Genomic DNA, 22191 nt, shown 5'->3' on the forward strand with positions numbered 1-22191 from the left:
TGTTCCTCCATAGTAGTGCCCATGGTAACAACTGCTTGCATACTTTACTCCACTTTTTCAGATGCCAATGAGACATATACTGGAGGCGGATTATCCCGACATTCATTTTTCTCTCTGTCCTCTACGATCTTCGACGGTGGAGACGGTTTCGTTCACTGGGGAAGAGGGAACCGGTATGGCTGAGGTTATTGCTACGGTAGCTAGGAGGGTGAGGACGGCGGAAATGAGGTGGAGCTTCATTTAGTATTCTTATGATCGACTGGATTTACTTCCTTACCCTTCAGGCAAGTTGGGTCGTGGTTCCGTGTGGAGGATCTCAGTTTTGGATTGATCTTTCCTGCTGCGGCTTCAATTCTCGGGCTTTTATACCTGGTCGAATAAGCGGTAATACCTCATCTCCTTTAATGGAGAAGACTCTACTGCCTTTTTATGTTTATACGAGCGCTCCTTGGTGCCAACACCGCGGTTGCTGGTGAGAAGTGGAAGTCATGGCCCACTTCACCTCGTCGTCTTCAACCGAAGACAGGAACGATGCTTGTACGCAGACTCCCGTTCATTAGCCGGCACATTTGACCAATAAACACTCCTATCATCGGCTTCTCAGCTATGCATGCTCTAATGTTCTTCCCAAAACTCGGACTCGATCGTTCGAAATGACTAGATAATAGCTTCTAAATCTCATAAATTCGGTTGCAAACGGTAAGTTGTGTTCCGACATACGGCAATGGGCTCGCGGCCCATTTCACTGGTAGAGCCTGATGACCCATTTTCGATCTCAGTGTAGGAGTGGTAGTCAGTTACTGGAAAGCGATGTTAGATTTCAGGGCTATGAAGTTATAGCCAGTTCCAGCTGGTTAGGAGATTCGTTTTTAGTAGTATAGCATAGATCGCATCGACTAGAAAAATCTGAAATTATAGATTCGAACTCTGTAAAAGGTGTAGTTATATCTAGTGGTTGTACAGGAGATTTCGGAACATGAAATTGAGAACACCAACCTCCCCCCACAATAACTACTACGCTATACCAAAAACTGCTGTTGACTCCCTCCTGCAACATTACTCAATATCTCCTTCACCAAGTGGACATTCTGAGGGATTTTACAATGATACGTCAGCCGTCGGCCGCTTGTTATTTGACTCGCCATTCCCTTTGGACCCATCTTGCATCCAAATCGTCTCGTCATTGTGCACATCACTCCAAAGGTCATGCAATGACGCCCAAGTTGGCTCCCTGTCAGTCTTCGTTTCCTACAACATTTATCGATTAAATCATTTACAAAGGTAAAGATGAAGGTTTTGATCCGCATACCTACACCGGCGGCCGGTGGCTTCGTCACGATAAGCTGGAGAGGGACTCGCGCTACATCAAATTCAACTTCAGCGCCCTTTGCCAGAGGGTTCTTGAGCTATGCCCAGGAGCTGAGTCGATCACAAGCTACCAGAAGACGGAAGGAGGCTTCAACCGGGTCTTTATTTTCACCCTGAGTAATGCCAAACGGGTCGTGGCTAGGCTTCCATTCACGCTGGCGGGCCCGTCGAAATTAGCCACGACCTCTGAAGTTGCCACGATCAAGTATCGTGAGTTCAAATAACATAACTGGCCCACAACGCATCAAAATTGATAACCAACTCGTTCATAGTACAAGCAAAGACCAGTATCCCGATACCGCCAATCCTCGACTGGAGCAATGATTCTACAAATTCCATTGGTAGCGAATATATCATCATGGAACATGCAGCTGGTGTTCAATTACACAACAAATGGCCAGATATGGCGGCTGATCAACAAGTCAGATGCATAGATGCGATTTATCGGAAGGCTAAAGAAATGATTGACATAGAATTTCCCGCTTTTGGGAGCCTGTTTTTTGTCGATAGTCCACTGGATTCTGGTCACAAAACTCCTCTGGACGAGATGTTTTGTATCGGACCTCACTGCGGATCTCGGTATTGGGATTGCAATGTTAGTGAGCCAAAATATTATCATAACACAAAACCTAATAATGGCCCTTGTAAGTCTTAAGGCTCTTGACAACCTTGATTAACCCGCTTATAAGTAAACTAGGGACTAATCTTGACCACTATTGTGACGGTCTCATTGATGCTGGTCTTTCAGGGATCCCACCGGTCGATATTGAGCTTGAGAAGCGACCCAGTTTTCATGGATCTACTGAGTTGCACGTCAACCTCTTGAAACACGCCCGCACCGTCCTGAAGAGAATGTCTGCAGATTCTCAAGTCCAATCTGCTGCTACTCCAGCGCTGTTCCACCCTGATCTACATAAACGGAACATATTTGTGTCGGAAGATGACCCTTCTATTGTGACCGGTATTATTGATTGGCAATCGGCTAGTATCGAGCCGGCTTTCTGGTATGCAGATGGGGTACCAGATTTTGCCGAGCCTGGAAGCCTATGCGCCAAAACATTTGCGGTTTGCTCCCAGTTTCTCACGCCAAAACTCTTTGGCCCCAGGCTGATGGATGAAAATCTTTTTCGGCCGTTTCGCTACAGCTACAGGACATGGAAGGACGGCGCCGTGGCTCTTACCTACGAGCTAATTGAAACTTCCCGAAGTTGGAAGGAGTTAGGACTTGCAGGTTCCAGCCCATACCCTCTACCTACACAAAAAGAGCTAGCGGACCACGAGAGGGAGTACAAGCTTTTTGTAGCAGCCCAGAATTTGAAACGCGACCTGTCTAGCCTTCTCAACACCGCATCCGATGGATGGGTTCCTCTAGAGGACTGGGAAGAAACTAAATCAGCCCACCGGGAAGTTTTTGACGGTATGTTGAATGCTGTATTGACGAATGACGACTCAGACTATGACGAGCCAGTAAAAGACGAAAAGGTCTTAAGATCAATCTGGCCATTTGATCTTAATACTTAACTGCCATTATAGCCGAAGATACGTAAATGGGAGGCAGGGAAGGCCAATGAAGGAATAGACACTGTCTTTTCTAGTCGCTACTGGCTTGCCATCTGAATTAGAACGAATGCAGGAGAGTCAAGAGGGGGTGGGAGGCATTTAAGGTTGGTGTACTGTTATCTAGGCTTCTGAACCGTCCTGTTGTTCCTGTGCTCTGCCTCGAGCTTACCACCAAGCGTCGAATTGGAGTCGTAGAATCACTATCAATCATTGACTTTCATCTCAAATATACGTCACAAGGTCCGTTATTCACTTCGTACAAATAGTCATTGACGAGAAACTACTGTTTTGGAGGAAGGGGAAGGAGGCTCTCATGATGTTTGTTGATCCAGTGCTTATTTAAATCTAGAATCTAGCACCTTCGGTTGTGAAACTTCAAGTATCAATGAGGATACTCTCAATGACATCAATAACTCTTCCCCTGGGCTCTTGTTGTAAATGACCAACCAACCAACCCATCTCCACAGGCTTATATCAAACGATTCCCGATATGGCTTGCAAGGAAGACAATCTTTACATCACATATCCTTCAGCTGGCTGAGTACACTGTCCAGGTTCCGACCAGTAGTGCTCGCGTTCTCAGCAAAATTTGCTACAGATATTATCAATCAGTAATCCATAAGACAGAAAGGATTTGATGACTGGATCGTACCATCAAAAGTTCCATCTAGAACTATCTCATGCATCTTCCCACTCAAGAATAAAGTTGCTGGGCTTGTACTTGACTCTGTTTGACGAGGAATCTGACTTGGGGTATAGAGACGGGGATAACTTGATGATTCTAGCATTAAAAACATACTAGTTATTAGCACTGATTATACAACCACTCACTCACTCACTCACTAATAACTTACCAAACCCAAAGTGTTGTGAATCATGGAAAAAGGTAAGTTTACATCTATCTTCAGCATTAGCTGCAGAAGCTGATGTAACAGGGCTGGCAGCGTGGAGTGCACTACCAACCCCCGGTTCAACCAAAACATAAGTTTCTCCTGGGTTGCCAATAATAACAGGCACCTTCCTGGTAATCAGATTTCCTTTCGTGTCATGGATAATGAAATCTGTTGTGACCCGATGAAAATATCGTATGGTATGAGCACTTCTGGTGTAGTGGAAAGAGGAGAAGGGCCGAGAAGCACTGCGAAACATGTGGAATTGGATTTATTGAAGTGAAGACTCAGGTCAGTAAAGGAACAGATAATTATTTCGCATTTGAGGCGTACAATGAGCTCAATAGGTTGCAGAACACATTCGCATACCAGTGCTCTTTTTGCACAAGAGGTTGAACCTGGTTGGTTGTTATTATCTATCTAATGGCTAGTGGCAGCTAATAGGGCTGAAGCACACATCTTCGAACACCAAAAAGATCAACTTTAAGGTAGCCAGCCACCTATGCCTCGATATATATATATATATATATATATACATGATTTACAGATCCTCCACCTATATCTATCCTTCTCGAGTCCACCCCGCAGAGACGCGCGTCCTACGAAGAGCTACTCAGAAATCAGACAAGGGTGGTGCACAACATAATGAAGAATCATAGTTTGCCAACATGGCGGCACGATCACTCACAAAAAAGTGCACGAATATAGAGATACTTAGCAAAGATACAGTTAGATTCGTCCAATCATGTTAAATGAATGCTCTCAATAGCATCATGAGCTACCTAGTTGTATATATAACCAACTCATGCAGTTAGAGTCTGAAACCAACTTGACCCATTTCTCCCTCCTCAGCACCACCACAGCTTATTAAAACCACCCAAAATCCGCACATGTGAAATCTAGCGGAGGGTGAGAGGTTGGTGACGTTGGCACGATGACGATGGGAGGTCTATATCAGTAATTAGTTTAGTTTTTGATCACTAGTTCTTCGCTGTTTTCCAGACAGAGAGCTGGCTTTGTAGCGTAATCTCTTTGGACATTTTGAACAAGATGGCTATATACCGAAGCAACGTCTTCTTCAGCGATGCAGAGATTGCTGCTAGCCGCTACAGAGGTCACGGCAACTGAGAAGGAAAGAGGAAACGCAAGAAAAGGTCACACAGACAAAGTGTCAGCAATGCAACTGATTGTACCTGACCCTGCAGACGTAAGTATATGGCATAAACGCACAAACTTGAAACGCGGTAGTCAGAGAATAAGACTTGGAGCTCTCTTGCGGGCTATCACTGCGGATCCGTGGGCTCTAGTAAGGCTTCACCCAAACCACTTCCAGCCCTTTGTCAGGGTATCTCTCGGTTCTCGAACCTCGCTAGCCATTTCATATGGCTTGCATACAGATTAAGCAGGACAAAAGGGGTCAACCACGCGTCTGGTTCTGGGTGGACCGTATCGCGAGGCGTGCCGGACTGGCCTCCGCGAACCCTAGACCAAGTCGAACGCCTTGCGGGAGGAGTCCCTACCACTTACTGGGGAGTGAGGCATCGTGTTTGGTACAGCTTTTGATTCCTCGGTTCTTGAGCTTCATACTGTACATAGCGGACTTGGAGAGAGCTTTTCGACCTCCGTGGAAAATACTCTAATATCCGACTCCAGGGTAGATTCCACTCCTCCAGCTCAATTAGGAGCTTATCGTCCTCGGGGAGGAATCGAGTTCCCTTGCTTGTGTTCACTGCCCGACACTTCTTGGAAGAGAGACTCTTAGAATGTCGGTTCGCACATCTGGTCTCTGGAACTTCGCGTGATCTATGGGAACAGGAATTCTCCCGTTGCTCTTCAAAGGTGAATGAGTATACCCTCTTTAAGAATATCCGCCGCGTGAGAAAACCTCGCATAGGTATGGTTTCGATGTCATAGAGACTTGTCGAGGAGAAAACGTGATCCGCGGATATGCCGGCCGGTGTCGCCTCTGTAGGGGAGCGACAGGCAGCCTTGCACTGCGTGTGTGCAAATGGGAGTCTCGTTGCAGTAGTCCGTCTTGGCTTTTTGTTGGTTGAAAAAATCCACCACAAAGATCTCTGTCGCTCTCTTCCGTGTATCCCTGTCATTAAAATCCCGGGGTTATCGCTGTCATCACATCGCAGCTCGGTTCGATCTTTTCTTTTGCCCGGACATCTTGAACGAAATCTAGAAAGGGATCCTTTGAGAGCGTGAGCACAGCCCAGGGGCCACCCCTAGTGGCGGGGAGGATCTTTGCCTGGCTCCTGACAAGTCTTCTTCTGCAGGACCTGGATGGAAGCTCATCACATTGCTACAAGTCAGGAGAAACAGGCGCAGGAGAAAATGCTTTATTTGCACCGAACTGGCAGGACGTTGCCTCGGCTGCTATCATCATTGAGCTCTAGCACCTTATGGTTGTCGGGTGCGGCTGCATGGCCCGTGGCTGCCTCCACCGTATGTTGTTTTGCAGTGAAAGGCTGGTTATTGCTTGCATTTTCAGTATCTACACTTCCCCTCTGATAGGCACAAGTTGATAGCTGAAGATTATCATTAGCGGCTTCATGAGGAGAGTTGAGCTGACAGAATGGTGAATTCCCCTAGTAAATGAGGTTGTCTCAGTTTGTAGACAGTGAACATTTTTTTAATCAGCTATCATGCAGTTCTCTATCTTATCACAAGCAGAGTCATGCACCTGCACGACATCCATGGTGGGGAGCAATGCATGACAAAGCCAAGTGCTTGTAGTAGTTTGCAATGATGTTTGGGAGTAGATGGGCATTAATGGATGGTATCATCCAGATTGACCACAATCATAGTGAGAAGTTTTCAGAAGCAATCAAACACAAGGTTAGGTCTGAAGAGTCAGTACTCTTGATGTCAATTATAGCCCAAGCGATCTCTTTATACTTGACCACTTTCTGACTGGTCACTTTCTAGTCACCTCAAAGGGTCAGAGCCATCGCCAACAAAAGAGAACACCAAGATAGATCACACAAATAGATACCACTTCAGGTAGTATTTTTTCAATTGGACAACAATTTCAACTAGTCATGTGTTCAAACAGCCTGCTGATGGATTCGCCCGTCCACCATACCGCGACAGAGTGCCATCGCAAAGGGCGGGGCCCATGGACTGACTAGGGGGCTGCTTGGTAATAGAGAAATCATCCTGTGCGGTCAGTCCACATCATAAATCCAGTAGCAAGAGCCCACCCAATGCGGTGGAAGGGCCAGTAGTTTCCGTAGAGAAGTGAGAGAGTGAGGCATTAGCAGATCACTATCTCAGAATAATAATGCATGTCTAAAAGACAGTGCACATGGCAATCAGCACCTAACATAAAAGCCAGCTCAAGAGTGCCATATCATAACCTATCAGATATTCAATGACATTGCAAGATTGATCAAGTCGGCCAGTCAAGTCATATTCAGTCCATCAATCATGGAAAGTGCACCAAAGCACATATAGACACCATCTAGAGACATAGTAAAATTTTGAAGAGAACAGAGCATCTGTAGGCCTCTCAAGCAATGGGGTTGTAACAACAGGGCAACCAGGCGAGAAGAAAATGCAGCAAGGAGAGTCAACGGTGGTCGAGCGACACACCAAGTGTTTATATAGTTGGAGGGCAACAGCGGGGGCAGGCGGTCAGGGGCGGCAGGACCCATTCTGGGATAGCGCAGAATCAGGGCACACTAAACCCGAACAAGGGCAGGGAGCCGAAAGCGGCCACGTCGGCAGCCAATGACAATTGCCCCACGTACAGTTGTCAAAAGTATACACAGCACTACGGAGTAGTCCAAGCATGTTTGATAGCAGCATGGTCCGATGGTCTGTGAGAACTGAGTATGAGGTACTGAATCATGCGATACACAGGCTCCAACCGTTCAATGGCCTTGAGTGGATCGGAGTTCCCCAAGGATGGACAGCAACTCAAGGGGATTGTTTCGAGCGGCAGAGAGAGGGTTGGTGGAGATGGCCATTCGCTGTTTCCGGGCGCTTTCAACGTCTCAGATGGGGGTGAAGCGGATCCACTCAGTGAATTTTGTTCGCTGGGCCAAACCCGGGCTAAACGCAGCAGACTCGAGGGGTTTTGTAAAAGTTGTACACAGTAGCGTTTCGAAATGGCGGGTAGAAGAGCATGCACCACACTGCTGGATCCTATCAATGGGCCTGGGTCGAGTGGATGGTTCTGTTTCGTATTTGCATCACGATCACGGTGGGATGGGGCTAGGTGACGCAAGGACCGGAGTTCCATCCATCCCCCTTGGACGAGTCTATCCCCGGCCAGGAATCCTAGCACCTAGCCAGCGGAGTTTCTCGATCTTCAATCCTATTCGAATCAGAACAGCGTGCATGAACCAGCATCAGCCTTGGTATAGTTAGTCATTTTTGATTGTAGACTGGAGGCATTGGCCTTTTGTTTGTCCTGGCCAGCAACAAGCCCGGGCCCACCGCCGCCTGGTGCCAGCGTGAAGTAGACGAGAAGCCGAAAAAAAGCCAAGTCGGTCCAAGCCCGCTGGAGGCCTGGACATCTGAACTTCTCCTCGCTCCTCCAACATCCCCAACGCGCTGTGCAGGTGCTGTGTGTCTTGGAATGGGCTGTGAAATCAACGATGCGAGGAGATAGATACTCCTTTGCTGCCCTCTCTTCTCACCGTTGCTAGAGGAGGCCGTTGAAGATGCAACAACATACCCGTGAGTATTTCTGAGGGGTCCCTGCCAAGCCAATCCCGGCGCTTGCTGTTGTTCATATGGGCGACTTTTTTTACTCGCTGCTCCAAACGTCCATGAAAACCGGCATCATCCACGGATTACAGTTTTCCTAGTGATCGTGGTTGCAAACAACGGCTGACTCTATCTCTAATCCTTGTACAGCCAGTCCTCACCCGCTGCGGCTAGTCGTTGGCGGCCATGCGCTGCCCTACAGACTAGATGAACCCGCCCTCACCACCTCCCAGCCGAATATCCACTCCTCGTCCGATCGTTTAGCTTCCAGAAACCCTCCCGCGATGATGTCCCATACTAGAGACCCATCTGCTGCACGCGGGAGAGCTACCGACTCTTCTCCCGGTTCCCTTCAATCCCTACAACCGCAACCACAACCCCGGCTACGTACGCAGTCACACTCCAAAAGCCCCGAGTCCGTCGGTACACGATCAGCTACAAGTCTAGATGGCGAAGGCCTCGAGAGACGACCTTCCAATTCGGCATACGGACACCATCGCCAGGCTTCAATAGTCCACGGAAGCATCCAGCACTCGAGGAATGCAAGTTTCGCAGCTTCTTCCGCCAATCCCGGCCCTCTAAGCCCGGAAGGAATTGCTACTGCCGCATATGGGGTTTCCCACGCCCTTGATTCCCCTTTGAATGGAAAACGAGATCCTCAGGAATACTCTTCGGGATATACTGGGGCCGGAACCCCTGTCACTGGCCACATGCAGCCGGCGACCCTCACAACTATCCAGGATAATCACCAGGCTGAAATCGCCAGTGAGCCAACTTCTCAGCGTAAGGCAACTACAAGTGGGAAATCACGACGAGACCATTCTCATCATCCATCACATTCTTCCAAGCATTCACAAGAGGCGAGGACTGTTGGAGAATATGCCCTTCACCATCTGTTCAACTCGGTGTGTGTTCCTCTCCCTTAGGAGAAGCAGATATCTAAACGATTACCACTAATTATTGATATATACATTTCGCAGTTCGTTGGTCAAGCGGATGAGAAAATAAACCAATGCATTTTAAGTATCGGTGAATTTGACACGCCCGTGGAGCATATTTGCGGCCCGGGTGCGGATCCGATTTTTGACCAACTCATTTCAGCCCTGGGCCACATTGCAAAACAAAAACCGAAACCCTTGATAGATACAATTATGGTTTGGAGAAAGGCCAAGGGAGAAGCTGCGACTGCGGCTAAACAAGCTGCGAGCCATGTAAGATTTCCTGATATGGTTTTTTAATCACATTTACAGGCTTCCCCTCGACCTGGCTAACCCAATGCGATAGGCAAAACAAGCTCCCCCGTTTGTGGCTGCTCTTTCACGCCGCAATACTGAACCTACGCAACCAGGGCCTGAAAATCCAGATTCCAGCACGATGCCGAACAACTCACTCCTCTCTCCAGTATCGCGCCAAGAAGACGTAGTCCTCGCTGAACGGCGTGCTACAGTTTCCGTATACCTCGTCTGCCGCGTGTTGATCGAAATTTTCAACCAGAGCACGCTGCAGGCCATCACTGCTGAAATGGCAGAGAGGTTAGAAGACATTGTTTTTGGACAATTAAAAACAGTTGATCCGGACCAAATTGCTGCGTCGCCACTTCGAATGGCAAACTGGCGAATTTATGGCCAACTTTTGGGCATTATGAGCGAATCTAACTTTGGCAGCGTTTCAAATAGATTCCTTGCGGAGCTGAGCCAATTTCAGAAGGATGATTTCAGATTAGCAACGACGAAGGATGCGGAGACGAAAGCAGAGCTACTTGTATTTGGGATGAGGCATCTACAAATTAGGACATCCCCAGAGGATGCTTGGAGTAGGTCTTGTGACTTTTTACTATCCGTGGCGAGATTATTCGTCAATTCGCACGGCCAGTCCTTGAAGCAAGCGTATTGTCAAATCCTCGAATCCTTCCTCCTACCAATTGCTGGGAATCTTTCCTGTGACCTTACATCACCCAAGTGGAGGGAACTTGTTGATCTCCTCGTTCCACGCTTATCTCAAATCCTCCCGAAACCTCGTCATTGGAATAGTGCATTTCCCCTTTACATACTGCTGTTATGCGCATCTCCCAAAGAAGCGTTCTATTCCCAGTGGATGTCTGTGATAACCAGTCTCCCACAAAAGCTAAAAGACCGGCCTTCGCGAGGGACTGCCCTGCAGGCAATCTGTCGATTGCTTTGGACTTACCTTTTCCGCTATCCCGATCCCCATAGCAACCCACTTCGAAAAATAGATGAAATCACGCGAATTGCGCTCCCGGGCGGTAGGAGAACGTATTTAACTACGGAGACTGCGGTGGCAGAGCCGTTGACGCAACTGGTTCGGATGGTCGGCTATAAACATCCTGATATGTGTTTCAGAGGTGTAATCTTTCCGCTGGTTAACTCGGACCTCATCATGTCCGGCAAAGAATTGAAAATCGAACAAATGGAGCCAGAAAAGATGGTTATCGGGATCCGCTCTTTTCTAGCAATAATGGCCGATTTGGACCATGGGGGCCAAGAGCCACCGCCATTTCCGCAAGACTTTGCCGTTATGGATCAACCTTTTGCCACATCTTTTCCCTTTGCCGACCCGCGAGTACCACTGGACCATCTAAACCCGAACAAAAATGTCCTGCATGAGACTGTTTTTCGTCCTGTAAATACTGCGAAGCTGAGTGAGAATTCCAGGAAATTTTACTACCGCTTCTGTGAAATATTAGGCAAGATCACCATCTTATGCGATAACACTTTTGGTGGCCAGGCAGCTTTGGATGAGAAGTTTGGTGGAGTCACTCCCAAAACCCCAATCACGGAAGCCTTCAGCTTTGGAAGAAGGGATGATCATTCAAACGGCCCTGATCAAAAACAAGCCTTTTATGATTTATTACATGTTGCCGTCCAAGCTCTCCCACGATGTCTTTGCGATCACATACCTTTCAATTCTTTGATAAATTTACTGTGCACAGGAACTGCTCATGTACAGTCTAATATTGCCACTTCTTCCGCCGAATCTCTCAAATCCATTGCTCGCCTGTCCCATGCCCAACATGTTGCAATTGGGTTCGCTCGATTTATATTCAATTTCGATGCAAGATACTCGACCATGTCTGACGAGGGGATGCTGGGTCCGGGCCACATCGAGTCCACCTTGAAATTATATGTTGAGTTAATACAGATTTGGATTGGGGAAATTAGACAAAAGAGCAGAGATGCAATTTCGGAGCCGTCAGAGAATGGTGGAAGTGGAAGCAGGGGGCTTCAGCTGGATTTGTCAGCGGTCATGGCCCATGTAGAGGAGATCGAATCCCACGGGCTGTTCTTTTTGTGTTCGCAGTCGAGACGAGTTCGTGCGTTTGCGATCACTGTTCTGCGGCTTGTTACTGAGTTCGACAGCGCCCTGGGCAAGACTGGGAAGGATGTGCCGCGTATAATTCAGATTTTGGAAGACGCCTCGTATAACGTTCTAGATCTGAAGGATGAGCTGCTCACTGTTGCAGAGAGAAGCCGCCTTCAAAAAGGGAAACAGCAAAATGGGCCACAAAACACCCTCATAGAGATCTGCAGCAGCGAGGTTTCCTATGACTCTACCTTGTGGTCCAAGGTATTTCCGAATCTCATCCGGATCAGCTTTAGAACTTGCCCATTTGCTGTAACCTTGGGGCGAGAAATTGTCTGTGCTAGATTAGTTCAAATGCACAACAGCATCGCTGCTCTCGCTGAAAATTTTCAACCGGGACAGTATGGCTCTCTTGATATTGCCCATGGTCGACCGGTTCCCCGTAGCAGCAATTCGCCTGACATCTTGGTTGAGCAGTGGAAACTGTACTTGATAATGGCCTGCACTACCATCAACACAGCCGGAGCACAGTCTCAAAGTCAACTTGCCAATGCTCAGCATGCACGTAAAACCTCGAAGGCGGGCCAGCATCCCCAGGATAAAATCGGTTCTGCTAGAGCATTGTTTGCCACTGTTATTCCTCTTCTCTCCGCTGGCCCTGACTCGATTCGCAATGCCATTGTCGTCGCCCTTGGTTCTATCAACAAGAATCTATATCGAACACTGCTAGAATCGTTGCAGTATGCGGTTACTACATGCAATGAAGAGGCCCGAGTCCGAATTGGAACGCACAATAGGACCCCCAGTAGCCCCCGGCGAAACAGGAGAACTGACAGGCTGCGAACTGAAGTCACCAACGTCTACAAGGTAACATCGCACTTTTTGAAGGAGCCGGAGGTGTACAATGACGACTGGATCCTGAATAACCTCGTAACGTACACGAAAGATTTGCGGATATTTCTCAGCGACGTTGAGGTGCAAAATGACCTTGAGTTCCAAAGGCTCAGATTTCATTATTGCGGTCTATTGGAAGAGCTATTCGAGGGAATCAATAAATCCAAAGACCCCTCCCGCTGGATGCCGTTCGAGTCTAGGAAATCTGCATTTTCACTCATGGAAGATTGGTGTGGTTATTCTCCGAATCAGTCCCAACTTGCTGCCCGGGAAGAAAATATGAGGAAGCTTGTGATTGCGCGGCAACGAGAAGCGTGGGAGGCTAGAAGTACTGCAGCATTGGAAATCGAGAAGCGGAATCTGCGGACGGCTGCGTTGAGTGCTATGGCTTCTCTGTGCGGTGGGCCTATCAAAATAACTACGGAGAGCAAAGCTACCCTCCAATTCGATATGCGTCGTATGCTTTCCTGGATTGATATTATTCTTAATACCGTGAGCGACAAACTGCACGCAATTGGCCGACGAGCTCTGAAGAACTTGATCGTCCATAATAAAGACCTTCCGTACCTATTAGAACAGTCGATCGAAATGTGCTATATCTCTGAAAGCCCGAAGGCGTTAGAGAGCTACTTCGATGTCGTTGCACAGGTTCTGATGGAGCACACTGATTATCCATTCTCGTTCTGGAGAATCCTCGGGGCTGTTCTTTTCGCCCTGGGAAACGCGAAGCGAGAGATCCGAATGAAATCTGCACGCTTGTTACGAACCCTGGAGGAGCGGCAGCAGAAAAGCTCTAGGATTCAGGACTTCGACATTAGCATATCCGATAAGACAACCGCTGTCTACAAGCTAGCACAATTTGAAACTTCCAAACGGTTGGCGCAACAACACGCTGACCTAGCATTCACCATATTTTCCGAGTTTTCACTGCACTTCAAGAAAATCCAACCTGACACTCAACGGAACATGGTAGCAGCTATCCTTCCGTGGATTCAGGCAATAGAGCTCCAAGTGGACCCGAATGGCGGACCAACGGCAAAGTCATATATGCTCCTTGCCAATCTCTTTGAGATCACAATTCAATCTGGGAATGTTCTTCCTAACGAAGTCCAAGCCCTCTGGCAAGCACTTGCAACCGGGCCTCACGCGGGCAATGTGCAGCTGGTTCTCGACTTCATCATCCAGCTCTGTCTGGAGCGGAAGGAACAAAATTTCGTAGATTATGCGAAGCAGATCATAGTATTCCTGTCTACGACTTTGGCGGGTTCTAAAGTCATTGAGTTTTTCCTGATGCAAGTCATACCTAAGAATATGGTTCAAGAACGAAGAGATCCACTCCCGCCACCATCCGATTTGAAAAGCTTGCCCTATGTTGCCGACCTTGGGACTGTTTTGCCTGTTGGTAACAAGCAGGTAGGTTATTGTTTTAAAAAAAAAAAATCTTCCTTGGGTGTATTTGACGTCTAACAGATCTTGCAGGCTGGATTTTCACTTGGTCAAGTTTCTCTCATTTTCCTGGTCGACTTGATGGTTTCGCCTGTTACACTTGGACTGGACAATGTTATCAAACTTCTCCATACTGCTCTTATTTTTTGGGACCATTACACTCTCACCGTTCAAGAGCAGGCCCGAGAGATGCTTGTCCATTTAATCCACGAACTTGTCGCCTCGAAAATTGGTGATTCCCCTGATGGCATGCGGACGTCTATTGAGGATTTTGTTGAATGTATCCGACGGGGGGACACCGCTGTCGTTTGGGACTACGAAGACAATAATGGCGGCGAGGATGACCAAGATCCTAGCAGAGTTCCTGCGTCTATGCATCGGGTGACCCAAGATGTAGCGAATTTCTTCTCTACTGCCTACGAATCAGTGAACGATATATGGGCGAAGGAGGCGTTGAACTGGGCTACATCCTGTCCTGTTCGACATCTTGCATGTCGATCCTTTCAAGTGTTCAGATGCATCTCAACATCCCTTGACTCGAGAATGCTAGCGGATATGCTCGCGCGATTGTCTAATACCATTGCTGACGAGGAAACCGATTATCAAACCTTCTCGATGGAAATCTTGACCACGTTGAAAATTATCATCAATTCTCTTGCGCCGCAGGATTTGCTCCGCTACCCCCAACTCTTCTGGACAACGTGTGCGTGCCTCAACACGATTCACGAGCGCGAGTTCATGGAGAGTGTTGGCATGCTGGAAAAGTATCTGGATAAGGTGGACATGCGTGATCCGGCCGTTTTAACGAAACTCCGGGAGAGCAAGCCACCCAAGTGGGAAGGTGACTTTGAGGGAATCCAGGTTCTGATATACAAGGGCTTGAAATCCGGCGAATCGCTAGACAAGACTCTGTCCGTTTTGCATCGGCTCACTGCCCTCCCTAATGACGAACTGGTGGGTGACAACAACCGACTACTCTTTGCAATATTGGCAAATCTCCCGGTCCTCCTTCACCAGTTTCATCTTCCAGAACGGCCGAAAGAAGTTGTAGAGCGCGCGAGGCTGCTTGCTTCAATTTCTGAGAACAACGGCTATACTCGCTTTTCTGATTGCTTATTCGGCTTCTCAAGCGGCCATTATAAGCTTAGTCAAGATTTTTTAGTGGACTCCGTCGAAGCTATTCGGTCCTACTACTTCCCTGAGCAGGAGGCGCAAACGCTTATTTTTCTCATTGGGTTACTTACGAACACGACGGCATGGTTTCGAATTATGACTATGAAGATACTGTGTGCTATTATTTCTGAAATCGACATGCGTCGCCCTGAAGTCGCATGTTATGGACCGGATCTCATATCCCCGTTACTTCGACTACTTCACACTGATTTGTGTCCCCAGGCCCTGGAAGTGATGGACCACATAATGACCGTTTCCGGAAACCCAATGGAACGCCATCACCTGAGAATGAGTATGGCTTCCGCATGCTCATCTCGAGCCATCCGCAAGGAGTTTGAACGTATCCAAAGCCTGTATGGAATACCTGAACGAACTGGCTGGTCTATCCCGGTACCCGCTGCCCAGTCTGCCCTGACGAGGAACAATGTTCACGCTGTTTTCTACACTTGTGCAGAAGCTGATGGATCAGAGCAAACTCCTGCATCCCCTGAAATGGAGTTCCACGTGGAGGAATACAACAATTTGTATTCCCCTGGTCTACGAGCTGACACGATGAAATCTTTCGACACACAGAACGACGGAAACATGGGCGACCTGCTGCAGAAACTAGACAGCCTTGATGACTTCTTCGACGAAACTGAGGCGATTCCGCGCCCCCTGAATTCGATTTCAGGCACTACACTGCACAGTTTTGTAAGCGATTTCCACGACGCCAGCGCCAATCTCTATGATCAGCAAACCGCCCCCCTCCTACGAAAGTCCCTAGCTCGAACAGCTTCATCTTCGTCCTTCCAGAACGGCCTTGCTGAATCTAGACCAACAACCAGCCGCACTGAGGCAAGTGGGATGCACTCGTCTCCTTTAGGTGGGAGCTCCGGCCTGCCGCCTTCCCGGACTTCAATGCACACACGATCTGTAACATCTCCCGCAAACGCCTATCCGTCCAGCAGCCAGTCATCGATGCCAATGTTCGGAAGTTCATCAGCAATCCCATTCCTATCCGACGACGAACTGGAGGAAGCTCTCTCAGACTCCGACGATCGTTTAGTCCTCGGCCAACCAGCGTCCAACTCAACCACATCCCCGCGCCATGGCAATGAAGGCCCATTTTCCCTCGAGTCCGTTATCCGCAGCAGCGTGCGTCGCTTGACTGGCGGCACATCCTCTTCCAGAGAGAAAGAACGCCAGAGGGACTTGTTGAGAGCTCAGCAACGTGCGTTTGTCCATACAACCAGCTCGCCACGCGTTCCGAGGGTCCCACAAGAATATCTTACAGGTCCATCGGGTGGTCTTCAGGGTGCCGCGGCAAGCGGTTCCAGCACTACCGGTGCCGCTTCGAGTGGCCCCACTTCTCCAGGGCATTGAAGCAGCATCATGAAATCACATTACCTTAACTATATATAATCTATTGCGTATCTATGTTTCTTCTCTACTCCCTCTTTGTCCGGCAAGATACCCTGATCTCTTAAATATTTCTGTTCTTTAACTCTCTGCCCTTATGCTTTTAATCTACCGTTGTTCTACATACCACATCCACATTTAAATATACACATCTTGAAAATTCTTCCTTGGACCATGATGAAGTCGCGTTCCATATTTTGGACTCCTTTGTTTTTCTAACTTTGGACTCATATTATATCCCTCATCCGCATGCACAATCTACAACTAGTGGCGTGCCCCTCTGAAACTGCTCAAAACCGTTTTCATTTTTCTATCTTATCGTTAATCGTTAATCCAACAAGCAGGTAATGGTTGCATCATTTATGGGTTGATTTGCGTTTTATGTCTCAAGGTCGGTGCTTCTGGAGCTTGTGGGATATATGAGTGAATGGAAGGTATTTCTTTTTCTCCCCCGAGCCATCCACATAAGAATGGAAATATTCAATAGAAAGATTGCTTGGCTTCTTAACGTGTAACTCCGCGTCCCCAACATTTTTAATGCTATCTTTCGCTATTTTGCCCTGGTTTCCATTTTCGAGTTACAATAGAATTTGGCGATTCATTTTCCCGTTGGTTGTCGCATTCCTCTCTCATGTTGGTGATTTGCTTATATTTTTGATATATAGAATGTTGTATATTAGGCTTCAAATCTACTCACTGCTGCCGCCTAATGTATCCAGTATGTCTATTGACGATGCCGAAAATTTTTTCCAATGCCGCACATGTATGTACCGTACATGTAAAAAAAAAAAATTGGTTAAATGATAGTCATTGTCCTCAGTTCAGCATCCTGAAACAATTCGCCCACAGGGTCTATAGGTGGGGGATTCTGCCTGAGAATCACCGTTCCTATCCTCTCAAGACGCCCTGGCGATTCAGACGCCCTTTTCAAGACGAGTGAGATCATATGGTCCGACGAACCCTCCTGTATAACGCTCATGCGCAGACAAAACACCTCAGTCCCTGGCTTCGTCTGTCCAGGCCCGTCATGATCAAGCAGGTAGTCGGGCTTAATCGCCAGTCGCAGCTGATTATTCTTCTCATTACTACCATCATCTCTCCTGGGCAAAGAAACATAGTGCACGATATCCTCCACCCCATCGCTCTGCGCCTTAACCTCCCGCTCAAGGAGACCGGTAACCACCAGTCCTGAAATCGTAAGCATCCCGCTCGAAATAGCCCCGAACTCGTCAACAGCCGCCCAGGTCACTTCACACTTCTCCACCGTGCTAAAATGCTTGTACGGCTGTCTCTCCCTAAGCGACCCCTGCTTGTCCTCCAGGTTGGTAAACAACACGCCATCGTAATACAGCACACACGCATCCGTACTCGCCCACGACCACGTCGGCGCGTTGCGTGGGTACGGCCTCGCCTTCTGGTGTCGCGATTGCCAGTGCACGGTCCAGAGCAGATCGTCATTGATAGACTCCTCCCACAGGCCAGCCAGGTACCTCGACTGCCTGCGCGCAGCGAGATCCTTGGCAATACCGCTGATGGCTGGCAGGCGATCTTTCGACTTCGTCAGCAGCAGCGCGCTGTAGCAGCTCACCATTGTCCGCCACAGGCTCGCGCCCTGGTAGTGGACGGCGTCCCGGAACTGGTCTCCATCAACCCAGCTGCTGGTGTAATCGCCCAACGCTTCTGCATGCTCAATCTTGAAGAGCGCGATGGGTGTTTCGGGAGAGGAGCCGTGGAACTCGATGTCGTCGCATTCGCAGACGATGCTGCTGCGGCACTCAAAGAAAAGCTCGTAGCGCCCGAAGTGGAGGATGCGCGTGGAGAGCATGCGTTCTTGGTAGACCCATGCGCGGGTGAGGAGGGGATAGTGGGTCGCGGTCGGGCTGCCGATGGAGATGTCACTGTTGGCTATGCCCATGTCGATGTGGTGGTCGATGCGTTCGCGGAAGAAGAGGCGGTAGGGCTCCCCCTTGCCGTTTGTATCTGAAGGGGGTGCCGTGCCAGAGACTTCGAAGTCTGGGGTATCTCTGAAGAGTCCGCCGGCGCCATTGGCTGACATGGTTGCGGCGATGGTTAGATGGCCATTTGTATATATTGCAGCCATATTGGAAGACTCGACGTCCCAATCCCTCGCATCGTCTTGGATAATGCAGAGGGAGTCGATCCAGATGTATTTGATGCCAAGGGCCCTGGTGAGGGAAATGGCGTCGCGGAAGGTCTTGGATAGGCTTCTCCAGGGTATGCCCCTTTTGCGATCTGCGAGGGTTGATTTTGTAGTCGTTATGATTTGGGCAAGGCCCCAGCAGTGGCTCAGACAAATGTACTTGGCTCTGACGGCCCCCTTTGGTTCGATGAGCTTGACGCTGTCGTCGTCGAGGCCCACATCCACTACTCTTGTGGGCAAAGGTGGGTTATCGGGAGAGTCGCAAAAGCATTCAGGGGTGTAATGGGTGACGATGCATGATGAAATCCAGCCTTTTATGGTAACGATAGCCATGTCAGAATCGGTCCGTGGTGATGTCCTCCGCGAAACAGGGATGTAATCCCACGAATCTGGGATTGGGCAATCATCATCCTCTGTACAAAAAAGCTGGACTTCAAAACGGCGTCCGCCTTTCATGAGGAAGATCAAGTCCTTGCTCGCCTCTTGTTTGACAGCGTTATCGAGAGTGGTCGGATAGTAGAACCGAAGAATCCCGTGTACGATATCAGATTCCTCAATGCCGTGCTGGCTGAAACATCCCCGGCATCCAGATATGAGAATATTGCAGCCGTAGCACGAGGTTGCCGAACATTGCATCTCCTCCCAAGTGAATCTAGGGACGATGTGGTGTCTATTCATACCCCGCAATCGGGTATCTGAAAGGTTCCATTTCCCCTGGAACTGATTGCAGAGGGCGCATGTCATCTTTGCAAAGTACGTTCCAGTGTCTGGATGGCGCGGGCACAATCATACCCTCCTCAATTCCGCAGCGAGCAGATGGTTCTATATCCCCCTTGGGGAAACGTTAGACACTGGTAGCACGATCTATGGAGATAGAGAGTACATATTCGGGTCTTGTTCGAGGCTCTAATTTATCTTGATCAAATTGTTCTGCCACACTTAGGTGTTGGGGAGATGCTGCTGCTCATTCTCTAATTATCCAGGGCCCAGACAGCCCATGTGCTCAATATAGGTGCTGTTTGTTTCAACAGAGCACATCCTGGCCATCGAAGGTGGACATAACTCCTGTTGGATGCTACATACGAGCTGCGAACAAGTGAGGTTTGCCGTGCGTTTTCCGTGACTGCTAGGATGTTCTATGCAGTAGTCAGTTTATATAGTTTTCAACTAGCTGAGTTCTAAGTAGCATTTTGAAGGATAAACCAGATATTATATTTATTGTTGATTGATTTAAATTTTGTGATTATTTCGTCTCTCAACTACCCAAGATGACCCTGTTCGCAGCCCCAACTCCCCCGCCTTCGGTTGAAGCCGGAGCTGCTGCAACGCTGTGAGTGGCTGCTGTGACCAGGGTTCCACAGCCGGGGCTTTAGGGGGGAACTAGCGCGAGTAGCCCCTATTAGCCCCTATTAGCCCCCGTTAGTCCCCATTAGCACCCTTGGGAGCCATGGCTGCAATGGGAGACTGGGGCCTGGCAGCTGGGGCAAGGCTAAGCACGGTCTCTGGACCATCTCGGCTCAACCAGCTCGGGTTCGATTCTGGTATTCTGTGTTGATGACTTTCTTCCTTGTCTCTCTATCCTCCGCGATTCAACATATTAGCCATTTCTTAAGTTCTTTTCTCCCACATTCCTCCATTCCCGCCACCACCCACTCTTCATAACCAGCTGTTCAACATGAGTGCTTCTATGTTCAACTCGCCGCTGAAGAGGCTACTTGCTTCTCCCTATACTACTTCTCCGCTCGCCTCCCGGAGGGCTTTCTCCACGACACTCCCCCGGGATGCGACTTGGGGTTTTATTGGCTTGGGGCAGATGGGTATGTACCGAATTGTGCCTCCTCAGGTTCCTTTGCTTCCTTCAATACATGCTGCTTTTGTAATATATATGTTCGCCCTCGTTGTGCTGGTGTTGTTCCCGGCGCATCGCTCCCGTTCTCTGAATTTTCACCGCCAACGGGCGACATGCACAACTACCCCGCGTCATACTCAATACCTCGCCTTGGGGCAACTTGCTAACCAGATTGTGCTTTTTACTGTCTCTCTCTCTCAACAGGATACCCAATGGCTAGAAACTTGCGCTCCAAAATCCCGCAGTCCGATACCCTAATCATATGCGACGCCAACCCAAAAGCCACCCAGCAATTTGTCCAGGAACAACCCAGCAGCCTCAAGGTGGAGGTTGCGACTAGCCCTCAACAGGTGGCTCTTGAATCGGTATGGATTTATTTATATACATATATTTACAAATACATATTTCATACCTATGCACCCTTTGTATAAGATGTTGCTTTTTTCTCAGCGTTTCACCCTTGTGGGTGACCATCCCTTTCACAATGCTTCTATCGATCGTTGCGTTTTATCAGATATTGATTTGGAAATGGGCATCTGCACATTCCCTTGGATGGCTCTGCTCTTCTACTAGTATCTAGACATTTCTCGTGGAAATTAATAACACCCAACTTGTCTACCGCTGTAGGAAACAATCATAACTAGTCTCCCCGAACCCCGCCATGTCAAAGACGTCTTCCACATCATCCTAAAAGGCGGCCTCCCAAAACTGCCGTCAGACAAAGACCGCCTCTTCATCGACTGCTCGACAATCGACCCCACTTCCTCTCGCGAAGTCGCAAACGCAGTACACTGCACGGGCGCTGGCAAATTCGTAGATGCACCCATGTCCGGCGGAGTCGTGGGTGCCAAGGCCGGCACGCTCACCTTCATGCTCGGTGCCTCCTCCAAGGTTTCCGGACTCGCCCAGCGCGCTGAGGAAGTGCTCCTGCTCATGGGCAAGAAGGTGTGGCACCTGGGCGAGCAGGGGGCCGGACTCTCGGGGAAACTAGCCAACAACTACCTCCTCGCCATCCAGAACATCGCGACAGCGGAAGCGATGAACCTCGGGATTCGTTGGGGGCTAGATGCGAAGACACTAGGCCAAATGATCAATTCGTCCACGGGGAGGTCATGGTCGAGTGAGGTGAATAATCCCGTGCCGGGAGTGGTGGAGACAGCGCCCGCATCGAGGGAATATGCCGGCGGGTTTGGAGTTTCATTGATGAAAAAGGATCTTCGGCTTGCCGTGGAAGCGGCCAAGGAGGCGGGAACGCCGTTGAAGCTTGCGGAGAAGGCTCAGCAGGTCTATAAGGAGACGGAGGAGGGGTATCCTGGGAAGGACTTTTCAGTGGTGTATAAATATTTGAAGGATATGTCGCGATAGATGGGCAATGCAGTGTGTTTTATGTAACGGATTTGTTCTCT

At 48.8% G+C, this 22191-nt stretch overlaps 5 protein-coding genes across 5 annotated transcripts; 3 read left to right on the plus strand and 2 right to left on the minus strand.

Moving 5' to 3' along the window:
* Positions 1-1103: 1103 nt before the first annotated feature.
* HCBG_05117 (uncharacterized protein) lies at positions 1104-2889 on the plus strand (the record flags this gene model as incomplete). Its single annotated transcript, XM_045432166.1, has 4 exons — positions 1104-1233; positions 1282-1578; positions 1641-2012; positions 2066-2889. 4 exons carry the CDS (start codon positions 1104-1106, stop codon positions 2887-2889), a joined length of 1623 nt encoding a protein of 540 aa, XP_045287378.1.
* A 1796-nt stretch (positions 2890-4685) lies between these two features.
* HCBG_05118 (uncharacterized protein) lies at positions 4686-6522 on the minus strand (the record flags this gene model as incomplete). Its single annotated transcript, XM_045432167.1, has 5 exons — positions 4686-4767; positions 5214-5318; positions 5346-5990; positions 6174-6412; positions 6508-6522. 5 exons carry the CDS (start codon positions 6520-6522, stop codon positions 4686-4688), a joined length of 1086 nt encoding a protein of 361 aa, XP_045287379.1.
* A 1153-nt stretch (positions 6523-7675) lies between these two features.
* HCBG_05119 (cell morphogenesis protein) lies at positions 7676-17281 on the plus strand (the record flags this gene model as incomplete). Its single annotated transcript, XM_045432168.1, has 8 exons — positions 7676-7777; positions 7827-8193; positions 8691-9445; positions 9521-9751; positions 9825-10072; positions 10217-10353; positions 10843-14168; positions 14226-17281. The coding sequence occupies 8 exons, from the start codon at positions 7676-7678 to the stop codon at positions 16737-16739; spliced, it is 7680 nt and encodes a 2559-aa protein (XP_045287380.1).
* Positions 17282-17571: 290 nt separating this feature from the next.
* On the minus strand, positions 17572-19680 carry HCBG_05120 (HET domain-containing protein; the record flags this gene model as incomplete). Its single annotated transcript, XM_045432169.1, has 1 exon — positions 17572-19680. One exon carries the CDS (start codon positions 19678-19680, stop codon positions 17572-17574), a length of 2109 nt encoding a protein of 702 aa, XP_045287381.1.
* A 1317-nt stretch (positions 19681-20997) lies between these two features.
* On the plus strand, positions 20998-22150 carry HCBG_05121 (3-hydroxyisobutyrate dehydrogenase; the record flags this gene model as incomplete). The annotated part of the gene is made up of 2 exons (XM_045432170.1): positions 20998-21150; positions 21413-22150. The coding sequence occupies 2 exons, from the start codon at positions 20998-21000 to the stop codon at positions 22148-22150; spliced, it is 891 nt and encodes a 296-aa protein (XP_045287382.1).
* Positions 22151-22191: the final 41 nt, after the last annotated feature.

This window comes from Histoplasma capsulatum (assembly GCF_000150115.1).
Source record: "Histoplasma capsulatum G186AR genomic scaffold supercont2.6, whole genome shotgun sequence".
NCBI lineage: Eukaryota > Fungi > Ascomycota > Eurotiomycetes > Onygenales > Ajellomycetaceae > Histoplasma > Histoplasma capsulatum.